A 17,916-nucleotide genomic window follows, 5' to 3' on the forward strand; every position below is an offset into this window, starting at 1 on the left:
GGCAAGTCCAAAGTGGCACTACAATAATTTCGGGAAAATGTATTTATGGTTTAGCACATGACCTTTATCATGTCTACATCTGCCAGCACAACTAAACTGTATTATAAAGCAATAGAATCTATAAAAAGGGTTGCTGAGCACAGGCCCAAAGAAAAAAATGTTAAACGGCAATAACAAACGGCACTTTTAAAGTTATAACATGAGTAAACATGTTCATAGATTTGAGCGAGGTTATAAGCGCTTGGCAAGAGAGAGAGAGAGAGACGATGAGAGGGATTTCCAGAGTTGAGCAGTGGGAGGGAAGTAGCGGAACTGGATGGTGTTGTGACCTGCAGTGCTGTGGTCGAACACAGTATGGATTAGACCATTGGTTCTTAACCTGGGGTGCACGCAACAAATTCGCGAGATGCCCTTTCTGGGAGTGCGAGACATGCCGGATTTTTTAGAAGGTAAATAATCGAAACACAAACAAAGCACGGGCACGTAAGCACAACTATTTTGTTTCATCAAAGCCTCTATGTTTGTATTAACATGACACATGTTTTAACGATGTTTCATCAAACCATCTATGTTTGTATTAACATGATACATGTTTTAACGATGTTTCATCAAACCATCTATGTTTGTATTAACATGATACATGTTTTAACGATGTTTCATCAAAACCTCTATGTTTGTATTAACATGATACATGTTTTAACGATGTAGAACCAAAGAGGTGCAAGGCTGCAGGAAAGGTTAAGGACCGCTGTATTAGACAAAGCAGTCGACCCCGTACATGGATAGAGAAATCAACGTAGGAAAACCAAAGCGACGCTATTCCACACTAATTAATCATCTGTAATTGCCCAAGGTTAAAAAGCAATCAGTGTCGAAAGGTAGCCAATGGGGGCTCCATTGGCCAAACTGCCGCAAGGAAATAGTTGACACACCAAAAACACGAAGCATTAATATTTTATTGTAACCAGGTGAGAAGCGGTTAAGATGAATGTTTCTAAGAAGGGTCGTGTAAACGTTGTTGTGGGTGAAGCCGCATAGTGATCTGCAGAGGGTTGAGAGGAGCAAATTGGTTGCTTTGCTGTACAGAAGGAAGTTTAACACATGTACATACGCTGTAACACCAGACTGTTTTCTCAGCAGCAAACTATGCTTTCCCCCCTGATGACGGACGCTTGTGTTGCGCCCGAAACGTCGTGATTTATTTATATTTTATTTTATACCTACGTGACTTTACCGAAAGAACCAAAGAGCATGGATTCCTGCAGTCACGAAAGCTTCAAATCAAGATTATGTATGTATACATGTTGTACTTATTTCCCACCGTACAGAGCCAACCGTGGCAATCGGAGGAGCGGCAGTAAAGCAAAGTCAAGGTAAGTCAAGTAAGTACGTATATATGTTGAATTTCTTTTGCGCCGTACGGAGTCAATGTTGCTAATCGGAGGTGCGGAGTACAGCAAAGTCAAGCTGTCTCCTTGCTCAGTGATCTCCAATGGGGTTCTCTGACCCAGCAGGGGAAATTCCACGTTCCCGTGGTCGAGGTCAGTCTCTCATTCTGAACGACCACCGTTGACTTCCTATAAAGCGTGACTCATTGTTTCGACCCTGGAGGGAATGTTTGTGTGTCTATGGAAATGCACAGACACTCGCATATACTGCACTGGACAAGGGTTATCTTGTATGCTGGGCGTAACAAAATAGTACATTTTATTCACGTGAGTATGGAAAAGTGCTTCTCTTCAAATGGCGATCCTGTGTGAGTGGGGAAAGTTCCAAATTCCCACGGAGGGTTTCTGCCACTGCGTTGGACTCGTGTCGGATACCCATTAAGAGCGGTATTAATTTTACCGACCCTAGGAGAATGATTGGCTGAGCTACCGTTGACTTGGGACTGGGATATGTACTGACATTCCAGGCACTGTCCGTCCAGTTGTCTGACATCAGCACCTGGTGAGTAAAGTTTATTCTTTGATTAATAGCAATCACATCGTCGGTAATAGAAATCAATCCTACTTCATCATTCAGCTTGTTCTTTACAATTGATGGTTAATTTCGCGAGTCTGGTAAATTACTCTCAGAAACGTCTCCTATATGGCCTCAAGGTGGATTTTAACAGCCCTTTACCAATCGATATGCTGTATGCATGCTGCACTTCTTTCGCACCGTACATAGCCAACCATGCTAATCGGAGGTGCATACAGTAACTGCAGTGGCTTCCTAATATCGGAAGGAAGATCGTTCCAGACGGCCGCAGAAGCGCATCTGAAAGCGCGCGATGCGGTGACCACCGTCTTTGTTCGAGGGCTAGTTAAACGCTGCTGCGAGGATGACCGCAGTTTGCGTGATGGTTTATTGCTGGACGAAGGCGTCCCCATGCCGCGTCGTTAATCGGTGTTTGTTTGACCATACTTCACCACACTGGTCACATTAGCCTCTATTGCTGGCAGCGGACGTAAATATAATTCAGGTGGTCCGGTTCAAGCCCCATGCGTGAATCACTATGCCACCGCTCCTGTATTAATTAGATTTGTGTTTTGTAATTAAACGTATCAATTACTAATGCAGCGCCATTGGCATTATTCTTGACATTTAAATACATTGCAATTGGCCTATTCAGTTCAACAAATGATTTGAAATAAAGCCTTGCATTTATTATCATTACGACTCTTTAAATACGCGCGTTAATTATGCCCCATTCTTTATTAAATCTTACTCCGGGCATGCGATGACACCGTTTTAAAGGTTTAATCGTGAAAAGGTACACATGTATAGTCTGTAACATGCAGCAGTACGTATCATTTGATCTGCCACGCTCAATCCACTGCTGGATGGAGGCTTTCCTTCATGAGCCTGCGATGTGTTCATCGTCGACCTGCACACGAACAGATGCAATCGCTCGGTCCGCTCCTCCCAGTTCGCGCGGTTGGCTGCGTACGGTTCGAAAGAAGTTTCGAAAGAAAAACAAAACATGCAGACAAAAGACAAAGATCCCCCGTATAGCCTTAACATACTGTTTGGGGCAAGTGCTGCTAGCGAGTAGCACCTATGAAAAAAAACACATACACATTTAGACGTCCCACGACCACACTCACCCTGCATTTTTTCCATGTTTCAGTAGCTGCACTTATTGTGTCACGGTTAAATATCATTCGCCCCAGCCGACTTTCGCTCATGTGAATGTATAGCTTGACATTCATCAACGGCAGTGAACTATTTTCGATGCCTCATGCGACGCTCTTATTTTTTTTGCTCCCAATTTCTATTTGCCCCCATTATTGCGAAACATTTGTTTGCCTTTGAGTGACCCGGCTCGCTCTTCCAAATGAGACTTATCACTGGCCTTTCGAGATTCGCTCCACCTGGTTGAAAGAGAATAAACTTGAAAAACTTGTTGGGGAAGTTCTGACATTGAACTTAGCGCCACCCAGTGGCTGCGATTAATACAATCAAACGTTCAGTCGGACGAACGGCAAGTGTGTGTCCCTGATGCTCTTATACTGCGAGTGGGAGCGGTAGTGTAGCGGTTAGCGCGCTGCGCTACGAACCCGGAGTTCGATTCTCGCCCACGGCCCAAAAACAAGGTGGCGATTATCTGCACCGGTCCTGGGCCTCCCCGAGGTCGACTCAGTCTTCAATGAGTTACCTGGTGCGGTGTGTTAACATCGCCACTGGGAAGACAAAGGCGGCCGGGGGTGGTGTTGGCCATCCACCCCCCTCGTGTGCCGTGCCGGCCTTCACAGGTGCTCGCGAACAGCACTTGCCTCACAAGGGTGTTCAGACTATACGGGGGACCTTTGTCTTACACTCCGAGTCGCCGGGGTCATTCCCATAACATCACCTTTCATCTACTTCATACGCTCCGTGTGTGTGTAGAATACGGGACTGTTGTTGATGCTTGGTATATATGAAACGTGCGGTGAAACGAGCAAGATGCATATACGATGCACAATGGATCCTGCAGTAACATCTATGAGGGATTATTTTTTTCGTTTTAAAACATTTATATTTATGCGATATAACCCCCAAACCGTCCGTCCTGTGTTATGAACGAAGCCGTGCTATTTATCCCGTCGCACTGTGGTGACCAATGGTCAGGAACAGTGGACCGGAGTGGCAGGCGCCCTTCCGATTAGCACGGTTGGCTGCGTAGGGTGCGAAAGAAGTTCGACAACAAGTAACATACGTACAAAAGAGAATGGAAATCGTTTCGATAGCACGCGTCCACGGAGGAGCTGGAGCGATGAAAACGGCTCCGTCTGCAGGCGCTTGGGTGGATCTTTTTTTACATCACAGACAGGTCTTCATCCAGCCGTAGATCGAGCATAGCTGGTGATGGTGGTGCACTGCAATGTTGATGATGATGGATCATCACGGCGTGGTTTGTGCTCGTGTGTGATGACATGCGCGGCGTGTCGCGGAGCTGGTGTGGGAAGTGTAATCGCGCGCGCCAGGTGGCGCTGTGATGAGACCGCTCGGCTCACAATTTGGGAAGATTATTTTTGCGAGTTCCTGAACCAAGGCTCGACCCGTCGTTCTCCTCGGGATAGATAACAAAAAAAAGATAACAATTTCGTGGCAAAGTCAACGGCGCTCGTTCTATGGATTGACTGGCCCCGCCGTTGGAATGTGGAATTTCCTACGCTAACTCGGCGTTATCAAAGGGACCGAATGAACGAGTGGCCTGCCCGTGCCGCATTGCTCGTTTAGAGATGTTTTTATTGTTGTTTGTTGAGGCCCTTGCGACTTGGATGCGGATTCCACGGCGAGACGCGCGTGACACTATGGAATAAAAACAACAACCCTCCTCCCGCAAAACAAACCGGCCTCGAATGCGTAAGACGATCCACTCCTTCCTCTCGCCAATCCGCGAGCATCGCTCTGTTGACTCCCTCGGCCCCGTGGATGATTTGGATAATGACGACGGATGGCTTGGCCTCCCGCAGGATTACGCCGGCGGCGATGATTGTTCGCTTATTATTAATGTCGAGCGCGCGAGACGCGGGGGATCTCGAACACAAAAAAGGGGGCGTCCGTTGTGTCTTTTGCGAGGCTCAAGCTGTCGCTGGCATTGTGCCGCTAGTTTATCCCGTGGCCTAACCTGTTGAACTCCCTTGCCCACTCATCCGTGTCGCATTGTACCGTCGTGTTATCAGCCGGTTCAAGGTTAAATTCCTGCGTATTATGTGTGTTGTTTTTGTGGTGTGGAATTGGGAGCTTTGCGTGGCTAAGCATGCGTCTGGTTGGGTTGGCTCAACTCGCAATCGGCGGCTTCCGAGTTCAAATCCGTGGATGGGGGTTGACTCGGCCCCCATCATCGCTCCGTGGTCGATACAGTCGGTACCAATTTTGTATGAACGTTAATAGCGGTTATCCTATGAATATACTCACCTCCGTCATAGGAATGTGGAATTCCCACCACTGGTTCAGGGCTGTAAACCCCAGATAACCACCACCACCGCAGAATCAAAAGCAACGCTTTGCAAATCTTGGAAGCTGCACTGGAAAAAAGAATCCCTATCACCCAAGAAAATGAGTCTTAGCCATTGGTAAATTCCACATTCCAACGGTGGGGCCCGTTGGTTCCACGAGACGAGAATCGTTGCCTTGCCACACATTTTGGCTGAGGCCGGACGGGGAGAGTCGACCGACGAAGCCAATCCCCAACCAGGACTCGAACTCGCAATTGACCGATTGGGAGTCAGGCGCTCTCACCGCAGCGCCACCAATCCATATTCACATCCATTAAGTGTCTGCAAACATACAGGCTATAATATAAACCACAGGCGGTGTAAAAAAAAAAAGGTGAGTTAAAAGAGGGAGAAAAAAACCACATTGATATGAAACGACTGTCACAACACACGATGCGCTCTAGCAGCAGCTCGGGATCCCGTACTGACGAGCCAGCGCAATCTCCCCTCCTACCACCCTCCCTCCCTCCCACGAGCCCACCCGTGCAGCCACCCACCCAGCAGCAGCAGCAGCATCAACCGGCGCAGCTCGCATCAGCAGCAGCAGCAGCACAGCGGAATGAGCGCGCACGGCGCATCTTAATCACCTCGCTAGCCGGGTCCGCCCGCCAGCTCCGCCCGCCAGCTCCCCGCGTTCACGTGCACGCATTGTGCCTCCCGTGCGCGCGCACACACACACGCACGTCCACGGCAACCCGCGCGCATCATTGAAGACACGGAGGAGAGCGCGAGAGAGAGAGAGCGCGAGGGGGACACGGACAGAGAGGGGGCAAGGGACAAGCGAGAGAGAGGGCTCCGTAAGGCGCGGACTCGCCCGCTTTCGCATCTGTTCAGGCCCGTCGCGTGTGGCTATCGTTTTTCTTTTCTCTCTCTCTGCTGCAGACGGATTTGGCGAAGGTTAGAAAGTGCAACAGCGCATAGAGGAGTCGGTGGGGGGGGGGTGGTGGGCTCACATTGCCTCTCGTCCCCTCCCGCGTCTGGCCGGCTCTCCCTTCGCTCGCCGCTGCAAGCGCTCCCGCGCAGTACACACTGCGTGCGTGCGTGCGCGTCTGTGCGCGCGTGTGAACACACACACACACTCAGGCGCGCCACCACGCACACACAACAACAACAACATTCACTCCCTCTCAGGTCGCTCGCCGAGAGTGGTGGTGGGGGGGGGGCATTCCGGTGATGCTGCCCTGAGACATTAAGAGGTGAGCTCCGGCTATTCGGTTGTGGCAGAGAGTGAGTGCAGGAGGCGTCGTGCGACCCACCAAGTCCCGGCGCTGTATCTCCTCCGTCTCTGACCCCCCCCCGTGCCCGCCCGCCCGCCCGCCCGCTTCTCTGCCTTTTTTTCTGCGCGTGTGCGTGGGGGGTATCTCTTGCGGACCAAGATAAGTGGTTCTTGCCGCAGCGAAATCAGTGCGGTGTACCCTACCGCGCCTTACGGCCAGACAAGACCCCCCCTACCTTGCATCGCGCCGTCGGGAAAAGCGAGCGGCATTGTCTGTGCTTCGAGGAGCAGCAGCGGCAGTTGTTTGGCGGGTGAAAGCTGGCGAGATTATGCGCCGCACCTCGCCTCGGTCGTCACATTGACGCCTCCAGACATCCCATCCCCGCGCTCACTCGCCGACGGCGGCGGCGGCGGTGGTGGTGTGCACCGCTCCGAAGCGCATCGTCTATCGGGAACGTGCCGAGCGGTGGTGGTGGTGGTGGCGGTGTCGGCTCGCCGTGCGTGTCCGGGGCTGCGCGCACCGTCACGCTTTCTCGCCGTTACCACCGTGAAACTGGACTTTTGCCGTCGCTGCTCGTGAATGACAACGCCGTGAATTGAGATTGCGCGCAGGCAGCAGCAGCGGTGACGAAGAAGAAGAAGACGACTGCACGAAGCAAGGAGAGGGAGGGAGAAATAGTGCAGCGTGATCGCGTCTGTCGGGACATTGCCGCGCACACGCAACCGACTGCCACCGCGGTGAGTGAGCGAGTCGGCGAGCCAGTTGGACCCGCCGCTCACTTCACGAAGACTCTTCCGGATGTTGTGAATTGCGCTCCAACAAGTCAGCTGCTCTTCCTCGCGTCTCGGCATCGCTCCCCAGACTCTGGTCCCTGGCTTACCTTTCCTTTCACATCTTGTACCCCCCCCCCTCCACACCGCCCGCACCCCCTGGGGCATCTGCTCCCGAGAACCTAACCCCTGGTCACCCCGTGGACTGCCGCCGCCGACCTTGACCGCCACTCTCAATCGCTCGGAGATGGCAGCCGGGGTGGCAGCGTGGCTCCCGTTCGCCCGGGCGGCGGCCATCGGGTGGATGCCCGTGGCCACCAGCCCCATGCCCCCGGCTCCGCGCGAGAAGAAGCACCAGGATGAGCTGATGGTGCTCAACGTGAGCGGCCGCCGCTTCCAGACGTGGCGCAACACCATGGAGCGGTACCCGGACACCCTGCTGGGCAGCAGCGAGCGCGAGTTCTTCTTCAACGAGGACACCAAGGAGTACTTCTTCGACCGCGACCCGGAGACGTTCAGGCACATCCTGAACTTCTACCGCACGGGCAAGCTGCACTACCCGAGGCACGAGTGCATCATGGCCTACGACGAGGAGCTCGCCTTCTTCGGCATCATCCCCGAGATCATCGGCGACTGCTGCTACGAGGAGTACAAGGACAGGAAGCGAGAGAACCAGGAGAGGATCCAGGACGACATCGACTCGGAGATCAATCCGGACAGCCTGCTGCCGAGGACCAACTCCCGGGAGCGCATGTGGCGCGCCTTCGAGAACCCGCACACGAGCACCTTGGCGCTCGTCTTCTACTACGTGACGGGCTTCTTCATCGCCGTGTCGGTGATCGCCAACGTGGTGGAGACGGTGCCGTGCGGCGCCATGCCGGGCACGGTGCGCGACTTGCCGTGCGGGGAGCGATACGCGCTCGCCTTCTTCTGCCTGGACACGGCGTGCGTCATGATATTCACCGTCGAGTACCTGCTACGCCTCTTCGCCGCGCCCAGCCGCTACAAGTTTATACGGAGCGTCATGAGCATCATCGACGTGGTGGCCATCATGCCCTACTACATCGGCCTCGTCATGACGGACAACGAGGACGTGAGCGGCGCCTTTGTGACGCTGCGCGTCTTCCGAGTCTTCCGCATCTTCAAATTCTCGAGGCACTCGCAGGGGCTGCGCATCCTGGGCTACACCCTCAAGAGCTGCGCCTCCGAGCTCGGCTTCCTGCTCTTCTCGCTCACGATGGCCATCATCATCTTCGCCACGGTCATGTTCTACGCCGAGAAGGGCTCCTCCGCCAGCAAGTTCACGAGCATCCCGGCCGCCTTCTGGTACACCATCGTCACCATGACCACCCTGGGGTGAGTGACACGAATGCGGCAGACAGCACCCGCAGGAACCCCTCCCGCAGCGAGGAGTGCGCGTGTCTGTCTGCGCGTGGGTTTGGGTCCTCGCTACACAGCACTTGCCCCGACAGTCTGTTGAGACTATACGGTGGGGTGGTGATCTTTGTCTTGGTGTGTGTGTGTGTTTTTGTCTGTACGCACAAGCACGCCTGCTGTGTCACACTGTGGGCCACAGGAAAAGTTGGCGCGCCTCGAAGAGAAACAACTTCAATAGTTATCAGCTTCCTGAGCTGGCTCGTAATAAATACGCGAGTTTGCGATCTGTTGTTATACCACATCTAAATCATACATGTTCTCGATTCTAAACAAAACTAACACGTTTACTTTAACTCAGTTGGTACAAGTTGAATGTCTGGTACCAATGATTATGCCAAGCTGATTAGCCCAACCTCATAGACCCCCACTTATACATACGCGTACACGAATTGTAAAATGCGATCGTTCATTGGCTGGGTCTTCGCGGATTGTCTTTAAAGTTTAATGAGAAGCGTCACGTGTAATTACCCCGTGCAAATGCACAATCTTGAAATACAACGCATAACACCCCCCCGTTCTTTATATGCAATTACTGCTAACCGGAATAACCTGATTGGAACCATGGTGAGCGCGTGCGTCAACGTGGCCGCGAAGTGAGCACAGTCGATGGCTGCAGTCAATCGAGCAGGGCTGTCTAATGCCCGGCCGTGTAAAATCTCGCTGCCCGGCCTACACGTGTTCTCTCTCTCACACACACACAGACTGCATACGAACAGTAATGTCATATGTCCATCAAGGTAAGATCTTTCGTTATTCGGTATTACGGATGTATTCGCGTGTCGATGATGTTGGTGATGCACGTTGATGTATTCATCACGTGTTCAAGACGCACGCGCGCGCGCGGCTGCTGCTGATGATTGTTGCTGATCGTCGACTGTGAGGTCACGCACGCGCGTGCTAAATCGAACCCCGCCCGAGTTATGCGGAGTCATTCCACCTTCGCCTGATCGTCCGTTTGGGTGTAAGCGAATCACATAGCGCGGTTCAGCATGGAAAACCGCTTTACAATTCACTCACCTGGTGGTGAACGTTCATTAAACGCGGGGGGGGGGGGGTGTGGAGGGTTTTTGTGGCACCATCACTCTGGTGATTTCACGTGTTATGAATTAATAATACAGCTGCGAATACTACCCCTAACACACATTTGTACTTCCCACCGGCAGAGCCCCCCCCCCCCATCCCACCCCCCGTGCCCCTCATGCTTCTCATCTTCATCCCATTAGCCGCCTTCCATTCATTCCCGGCTCTGCGTTAATCGATAGCCATTTCAAATGCCACGTCTAATATTATTAGCTGCCTGTCATTGGCTTGTTTCTTTTTTTAATTCTCTCCCCCCCCCCCCCCTCACTGCTTCTCATCCTTTTGCTATTTAAATATGCCATTCATTCAATGCGATGCAACGTGAGATGGGGGCGGGTGGCTTTTTGTTGTTGTTGTCTGCCTTTGCTGCATTGTCCATTATTGTTTTTTTTTGCTCATTCGAGTGGCGTGCGGTGACGGGTGAGTCGCATTCCCACGACTTACCGCGCCTCGCAAGGCTCACAAAGACGCATTCGCATCGTATCAGGGAATGTCGTATGGAGAACAGAGCAATTACCGCCAAGGACGAATCCAACTGCTGAGTGTGTTGCAGGCAGGCGCACTGACACGCACCGCGTGCGTTATGATGCGTGCGCGGTGCACATCAACCCACTGCTATGTAGAGGAGGCGTGTTGGTGTTGTTGATCTGCGCACACATCGGAGTGTCTATCAAGCAATCTATACGTGTATGCAAACCCAACCCCATGGTGTGTCTGTACATTTCAGCCCATATAAAATATTACAAGTCTCGGGCATATGTCAAGAGCATATGGAACGTCCTGTTGATAACACATGCACTTGATTCTATACACACACAATGGATGTATGCATATCTGTATACGTGTAAGGAATTATACAAAAAGGCTGTATACTATATTGCAGCATATGTACCACTGAGAATCTGTCCGTTACTGTGAAACTGCGTGTGCATTTTTGTCTGTGATATAAATTATGCCAAGCAGCCTATGTAAGCAAGGGGGAACTACACAATTGACGTGTGGCCAATAAAATATACGTGAATGAGGGTTATACCGCACGGAATATTGGATTGGGCTAAATACGGTAATGGGCAATGGGGAAACGCATAAAAGTGTCCACGGCAAGTTTAACTGGAAGGTTGTCTTCAGATTAAATGATGGCTCTCGCTAATCAAAAGAGAGAGGTCTCCTGGCATCCATCCTCGCAACATGTCCAGCCCGACATCAGTGTGCACCGTGGAATGCTTTGGGTGATGTTTTTTTTAAGCCAAACATTGTCTTCACAAAGGGAATGTTGCAAGGACATTGCATAAAATTGCATACATATTTAACAGTGCTCCATCAACTTTTTCCGATAATGTAATTCATACATCATTAACCCAGCAACATTCAACCAATGATGGGATTTTTTTTTATACATAACGCAATATCACATAGAGTTGTAACTATTACGGTTTTTTTCACTTTGTGGGGAGAGACAACATTTTTGCGAATTGCGGTTATCGCAATACTGACTTAAAACGGGATGCACCGTCACTGTGAGAGACAGCCTCATTACGGTCCAATGCATTTTACAATGCAGCATCTGCTCTATGTATGACAATCTACAGCCGTGTGGCCTGCGATGGAAAGACGCCGTTCACCAAATGCTCGCACACGATTTACTAACTGGTCTATGGTGAAAGTAACGAGTGAAAAACAACAATAAATCACTTGTCGCATGTTGAATTTTTCAAAGGCCTGTTTTCAAATATATATCGATAATTTATACCCAAATTACTGGCAGTAAAAGGTACAGGTGCAGCACTGCAATTGCTTGCTGCCGCCGCTGCTCATTGAAGAACCTCCACTAGAGGGAGCTCTAGGCAGACCCTCCCAATGGGTATTTGGCCTACTCTTCCAAGTTGGCCAGACGTCTTTGGAGAGGTTGAAGCACCTACGCTATGCTCCACCGCACACAATCTGCCAGTTGCCTACCTTACAGTACTGTTAGCTTTAAACGCTTTGAGTACAGTTATTATTGGAAACATATTGATCATGTGCATATAGCAATAGGCTACATGGGGACTGGCGTAGTAGGTTTTTGAGAAAAAAATATGCTGACAAGTTATAGTATACTTCACACACTCTATTTGAAATAGCGCCCCTGTAAAAGACGACGTGTATAAGCGTGAGTGGTTACCATGTTACAACAAAATAAAGTAACGTCTCGTAACTCTCAGTCTGCCAATACATTTAATATCAAGAGCAATAGGTCATAACAGCCAACGCCATTGCGGCCACAGCCTTTAAAAAGATATAAACATAAACTTCCCAAATAACATTTCCCAAGCTCTCTTGCTTGTGTGAATATGAAATATAAAAAAACAACCTATACCCGTTTAACACGTTAGCTTTCGCGATCAATATCGTATATAATATAGTTTTTGTTTGGGGGTTAGATCACGTAAATATAAATGTGTCATTAAACCGACGACCATCCGAGACAGGCAATCAGTAAGGTTCATCATGTCAACAGAACGTGCCAATTCGTTACTATTACAGCACACTGGTGTGTTGGAGAGCAAATCCACAACATTTACGAAACAGGAGGATTTCTCCACAAATGTGTCTGTTCGCCTGATGATGCTAGTTGTAATTGCTGGCGAAACGTCGTACTGGGTTGGTAAATGTTCTGGATTTGCTCTGCAACACACCGGTGTGCTGTACTAGTAACACAATGGCATGTTCTGTTTACGTGACAAACTTTACTAATTGGCTGTGTCGGGTGGTGGCGGATTTAACGACACATATTTACGCAATCTAACCCAAACCACTTCTATTATGAACATATATCCGCCATGGGCTTCTATTGGGTAGTGTTTTTACAACGCGAGTCAAAACATTCTTAAAACACAACGCCATTCCCCGTTAACGAGCGGGGCCATTGCCCAACACATGAAACTGTCGTGCATGTCTCTGTTGAGTGTCGTCGTTAATGTCCAACTGTGGCAAAGTTTGATTTATATTTCACATTTTTTTTTCTGCCGTCGCGTATTTTTATGTAACAGAGGGGTCTCGTGCTGCACGCGGCGATTTGCTGTACGTCGGGGTTCGTACTACACTGCACAGCGTTAAGATGTTCGCAATGGAAATGTCTTAATTTTGTACTGCATCCGCTGTTGTCTTCGCCATGCTTAAAGTCATTTATATTTCACGGGAATTGACTTCGAGACGTAAGCGCAGATTTCCATTCATTCAATCACGTTCTCCCAGTGAGTGAAGTTGCCCCTCACAGCCAGGCAAACGTTGATCGTACAGCTGAGAATTGTGCCACACGTGGGGTTATTTAACGTGTCGCCTACATCAATGGCGCCACAGATATAAACAACTGTAAGAGTAGCAACCACATGCAACATTTGTGATGGTTTACACATGTATAAATGCATAGCATTTTTGCTGCAAATCTGCAAATGTAAGATTGGCAAGGTTATAGCCTTTCTATAATCCAATTTAATTTCAGACAGCATGTTTACGAATCATGTAATGTACAATATTTGTTTACAGAAGAAAAGTAATGCTTTTTGCTACACAATTAATTCCAAAGGCCTACCACGAGAGTAAATGCAGATTAAATTGAATCTCATTAAAAAAAAAACATCACTTAGGTGGCCAAGTGGATCGCACAGGAAGCTTAAGCTTGGGGCGCTGTGAGGCATCACCGCTGAGATCTTGGGTTTGAAGGTCACGTGTCCAGAAAAGGGAAAAAAAACACTTCACATTTTCACAAACGTCGACGTGCTCAGTTCAGTCGTCAACAGTTGCCTGAATAAAAAAAACAAGCATTCCGTGAAATCGGTTAAAGCATCCACAATTCTTACCATGCCCAGTTCCATTTGCCAGTGATATACACACAGCACTTTGGGCATGGAGGTGGTTGATCTCACAGATCACTTCCTATAAAAATTACGCTAAACTATTTCATATTTTAACAGGTAAGGCCCACTGAGCTATTGAGATATTTTTCAGAAGCGACCTGGCCACAAATGATATCTCAACGAAGTGGCTTATCACGTGGGAATGTAGAGCTGCCAAATAACTCTAAACGCACGTTGATTCTAAACGTGACCACGGGGTGAGAGACACCACAAACTCCACTATTACAGGCATCAGGGCCGGGATCAAACCCGTCAATCTCCTGTATAGCAGGAGAGGTAGTTAACATCTCTGCACAGTGGCGCCTTTGTGTAAGACTCCCAACCTGCAAGGTTATGACGTGGCTAGTGGATGGTAGCGCTGAAAAGTGAATTGCTTGACCTCCCTAGACTAAATTTCGATTGAAAGCTTTCGTGACTGCAGGGATTCATATTCTTGGTTCTTTCGGTAAAGTCACGTAGAAGGGAAATAATACAAATAAAACAATACAATTCTCACGACGTTTCGATCGCAACACAAGCATTCGAAACGTCGTGAGAATTTTACCAAAAGTACCGAGAATGTGACTCCCTAGACCAATGGGTAAACGCCTCCGCGCTGCAAATACTTGCGACGTCACGGCTGGTGGGAAGGGCTTCTCTTTCGAGGGAGCTCTGGAGAGGCTCTCAAGTGTACTTTGGCCTACTTTTACAAACTGTCCAGATATCCTGGACAAGGTGGGCGTACCCACACTTTATCCCACCAGACGTGACCTGCCGGTCGACTCACTGCGGTTTATCCATTCATACTGCCGATTTGGACAGCGGTGGGGACATTTACGGATATTGCACCGTCGTTTCCAAGTGAGGCGCCAGGAATGGAATCGATGACCTCTAGATTGCAAAGTCTGGTGCGTTAACTGTTACACCAACATCAGAATAGAGTGCCATCCCCATGTATCTGTCGGTGCCCTCCTGCTACTCTGGCCTATCTCATGAAGATATTTCCCAAGTATCACCCAAAGCAGCGCCTTCCTCATAAAAAGGAGTGCTGAGCCTTATTGAGGTTTCCCCCCCCCCCCCCCCTGGTTAAATAAAAGGACGAGTATTATTTCATCAACGACAACTCAACGCTTTTTTATCTCATCATAATTATAAAAACAGACCTCTTACTCTTTCACATATGTAAAGGATACGACCAAAAAACTGTAGCTGTGGCAAGATGTTGCGAGAAAATGTGGGCTTTAAAGTCGTTACCAATCAAGAATGCTGAATCATTTATCATAATCGTTCTGCACGTATGGTGCGGCATCTTGCAAAACGTTAAAGGGCCGTTGCACGTTGTCTCTGAGAGGCCTGTAAGGGTTGCTTGTTGCTTTGCGACGTTCTGTGGCATCATTGTAACTTGCCTCCACTGCTTGGGGAAAAAAAATGAGGGATTGCCTTTGTCACAGATGATGGATTGGGTCATCCCTTTATAAATTAGAGCCATTCGCATATATCGAGTGATCAAGGGGCTGCTTCGAAGACAGTGGCATGGTCATAATCCAGTCAGATGACCTCGGGATGAGTTTGGTAAAGGGACGGTGATTCAATTTCTCCATCCTGGGCTTTATTTGCCATCCGAGGTTTATTTGTAGTGTACACAAAACAACCCAGTTGCAGTTCACACTGCTTCTGCTAATAGAAGTCTATCTCTGAATCGCGTCGCACGTGATAGAATACTTTGTGCGACAGTGCCTGTCGTTCTGTGCCAGCCAAAGGCGAAACCATTATACCCATTGTACCGTCACTTTTATCACCAAGCTCCATGAAAATTATACAATCAGGCTGTAGGCACATGGCGAAGAAGCATCATTTCTTGAACATCCTGCAATAATGCTATGGTTCAGGACAGGTCACATGAGGGAATGGCACCACAATAAGCTTCCACGGTCCGTTCAGTTTAACCTTACTCCCAGCAACGAAGAGAACAATGCTTCATCGTGCTGTGTCAATCAACTCTGCGCTGTATATCTAATATATAGTGCGGTATGTTTTATATATATATACACACACAGACAGGAGAAGTGCAGTGGTTGGTGCGCTATACTATGAACTGGGCAACGTGAGTACAATTTTCAGCCATGGCAAACATCAGTCACAGGTGATACCGTAACTGGTGCGGGGCCTCCACCCTCACGAACCCAAGTATGGTCGAACAACTCCCACGAGTAAATAAATAAAACTGAGTTACACAGTGTGGGGAGGCCTTCATCCAGCAGTGTATTGACAAAGTACTGTCAATTATAATTTCATGCATTATTATACACACGTCGTTGTGCATAGAACATTTGACTGCAATTTGGAAAGCTGCAAGTTCAAATACCAGTGGGAGATCAAGTGAGTCCATCATTGTTCGTGGGTGAATAACATCAGTAACATTTTGTCAACAGTCCGCAGTGATCTGCCAAGTCAACAGTTACTCGCTTCCACTGCAGGTTCAGTAATAGGCCAATGCTCGTTTGAGTGAGAGACATTTTGTCTTTGTAGAGCTGCGATAAGGGAACTCAAATGAATAACACACTTCAAACAAAAAACAATGTTGGTCTACTCATTGATGACTGTATGCTTCAGAATCTTGTTTATTCTTAGGTTAATCCCAAGATTTGCACCTGGGATCTTCCATCGTTAAGTCCTGGCATGCGCGTAAGCACCGAGGGTTACGCAGCCACCTCCTGTAACCGGTGGTGGTGGTGGTGATGATTACGAGAAGGAGAAGGCATGCATTTGTAAATGATTGGACAGCATTTTAAAGCCAGCTCAGATGATATTGTTGCCGAGAGCACTCTAGTGACATCAGCCGTGGTTTTGGACAAACATGCCACTCATGCGCCTATTCTAAAACCTTTTACTGCTTATTTCTTATGTTGCTTGTTGCACTAATGTGGAAATGGAGTGCAGGAAGGGAATGTTGAGAAGATTTGTGAGCGTGGGTGACACTTGTCCTCCGGTACCCCTGCACCAACTCATGCATTTTTTACTCGATTTGAAATATGGCCCAGGTGGCTGCGTAGCTCAGGGGGCAAATACTGGGTGTGAATCCTCGGCTCACACGTTTCTTTAAGGGCAGGGATTTTGTTGCTTTCAGACTCGTTGCAAGTGCTCACATTGGTGTGCAAATGGGGTTTGCATTTAATTTTAAGTCACCGCAGTCCAGCGTTGGGAGGCTTATTTGGCAGATCAGCGTGGAATGAGCCATTCAATCGTACGGCTAAAGAGTAGATGTGAATGATGCATCCTTAAAGTATATTGAGGAAATCCATCCACAATACAGCACATTATTTTCCCCTGTTGTTCCGGTGAAAGAGAAAATAACCTTAATATTTATTTAGCCAGAAACCCATGAAACAATTCAGACAGAGTTTGTGAAAAAGGCAAAATCAATGTAAAAAAAATGGAATTCTGTACACTGGTGTTTGGCTTTACATTCATTGCCACACGAACTACACTTTTTGGGGACTACAATTGAACGTGAATATGACATGCGCACATTTCAGCATTTGCATGATGTAATGCATTTGCATGCATTCACACAATATTGGGTCGGTCATTTTCATAACAACTTTTCCTGGAGAAAATTGTACCAGTTGGAAGCACAATTTTACTGCGAGCTGCACGGGAGGGAATTAATTCGTTCGCACGGTGAAAGCAACCTGATGTCTGTTTTTGAATATTTGTTTTGGCGCAGTGCATTGTACTGATTTAATATCGTGCCGCACAAAGCTGAGCCCTACCTGACATCAGACAGACAATTTAATTTTGGGGGAGCCATAGCCACCCGAGCCTCTGTCATTTCACCATAGCAGTGGATATATTCTGGAGATTGAGATTATTATAAGAATGATACCGCTTCAACAATTGCATTGCAGTGCAATGGTGTGTTATGGATGATATATATATGCATCTATATATATACCAGGGTACAGAATACACGAGTGCATTTGCGTTGTAAGTGGCTGTGCATGATGTGGTCTACCTAGTAAATACTTGTATCAATGATAACAAAGAGCTACAGTGCTTCACATTTCAA

At 48.5% G+C, this 17,916-nt stretch overlaps 1 protein-coding gene across 4 annotated transcripts in view; it reads left to right on the top strand.

Annotated features, from left to right (window-relative positions):
* Positions 1-5,981: 5,981 nt before the first annotated feature.
* KCND1 (potassium voltage-gated channel subfamily D member 1) overlaps positions 5,982-17,916 on the top strand; it is a 500,895-nt gene continuing 488,960 nt past the window's right edge. For 3 of the 4 annotated variants that reach the window (XM_032963620.2, XM_032963621.1, XM_032963623.2), the window contains exon 1: positions 5,983-8,811. In XM_032963620.2, coding sequence (XP_032819511.1) covers positions 7,703-8,811 — 1,109 coding nt within the window. In that variant the 5' untranslated portion in view covers positions 5,983-7,702. Of the gene's footprint in view, positions 8,812-17,916 lie in introns of all 4 variants that reach the window. The other variant, XM_032963622.2, reaches the window with a different exon arrangement.

Source organism: Petromyzon marinus, chromosome 30, assembly GCF_048934315.1.
Source record: "Petromyzon marinus isolate PM22_M1 ecotype Great Lakes invasive population chromosome 30, UKy_Petmar_22M1.pri1.0, whole genome shotgun sequence".
Lineage (NCBI taxonomy): Eukaryota > Metazoa > Chordata > Hyperoartia > Petromyzontiformes > Petromyzontidae > Petromyzon > Petromyzon marinus.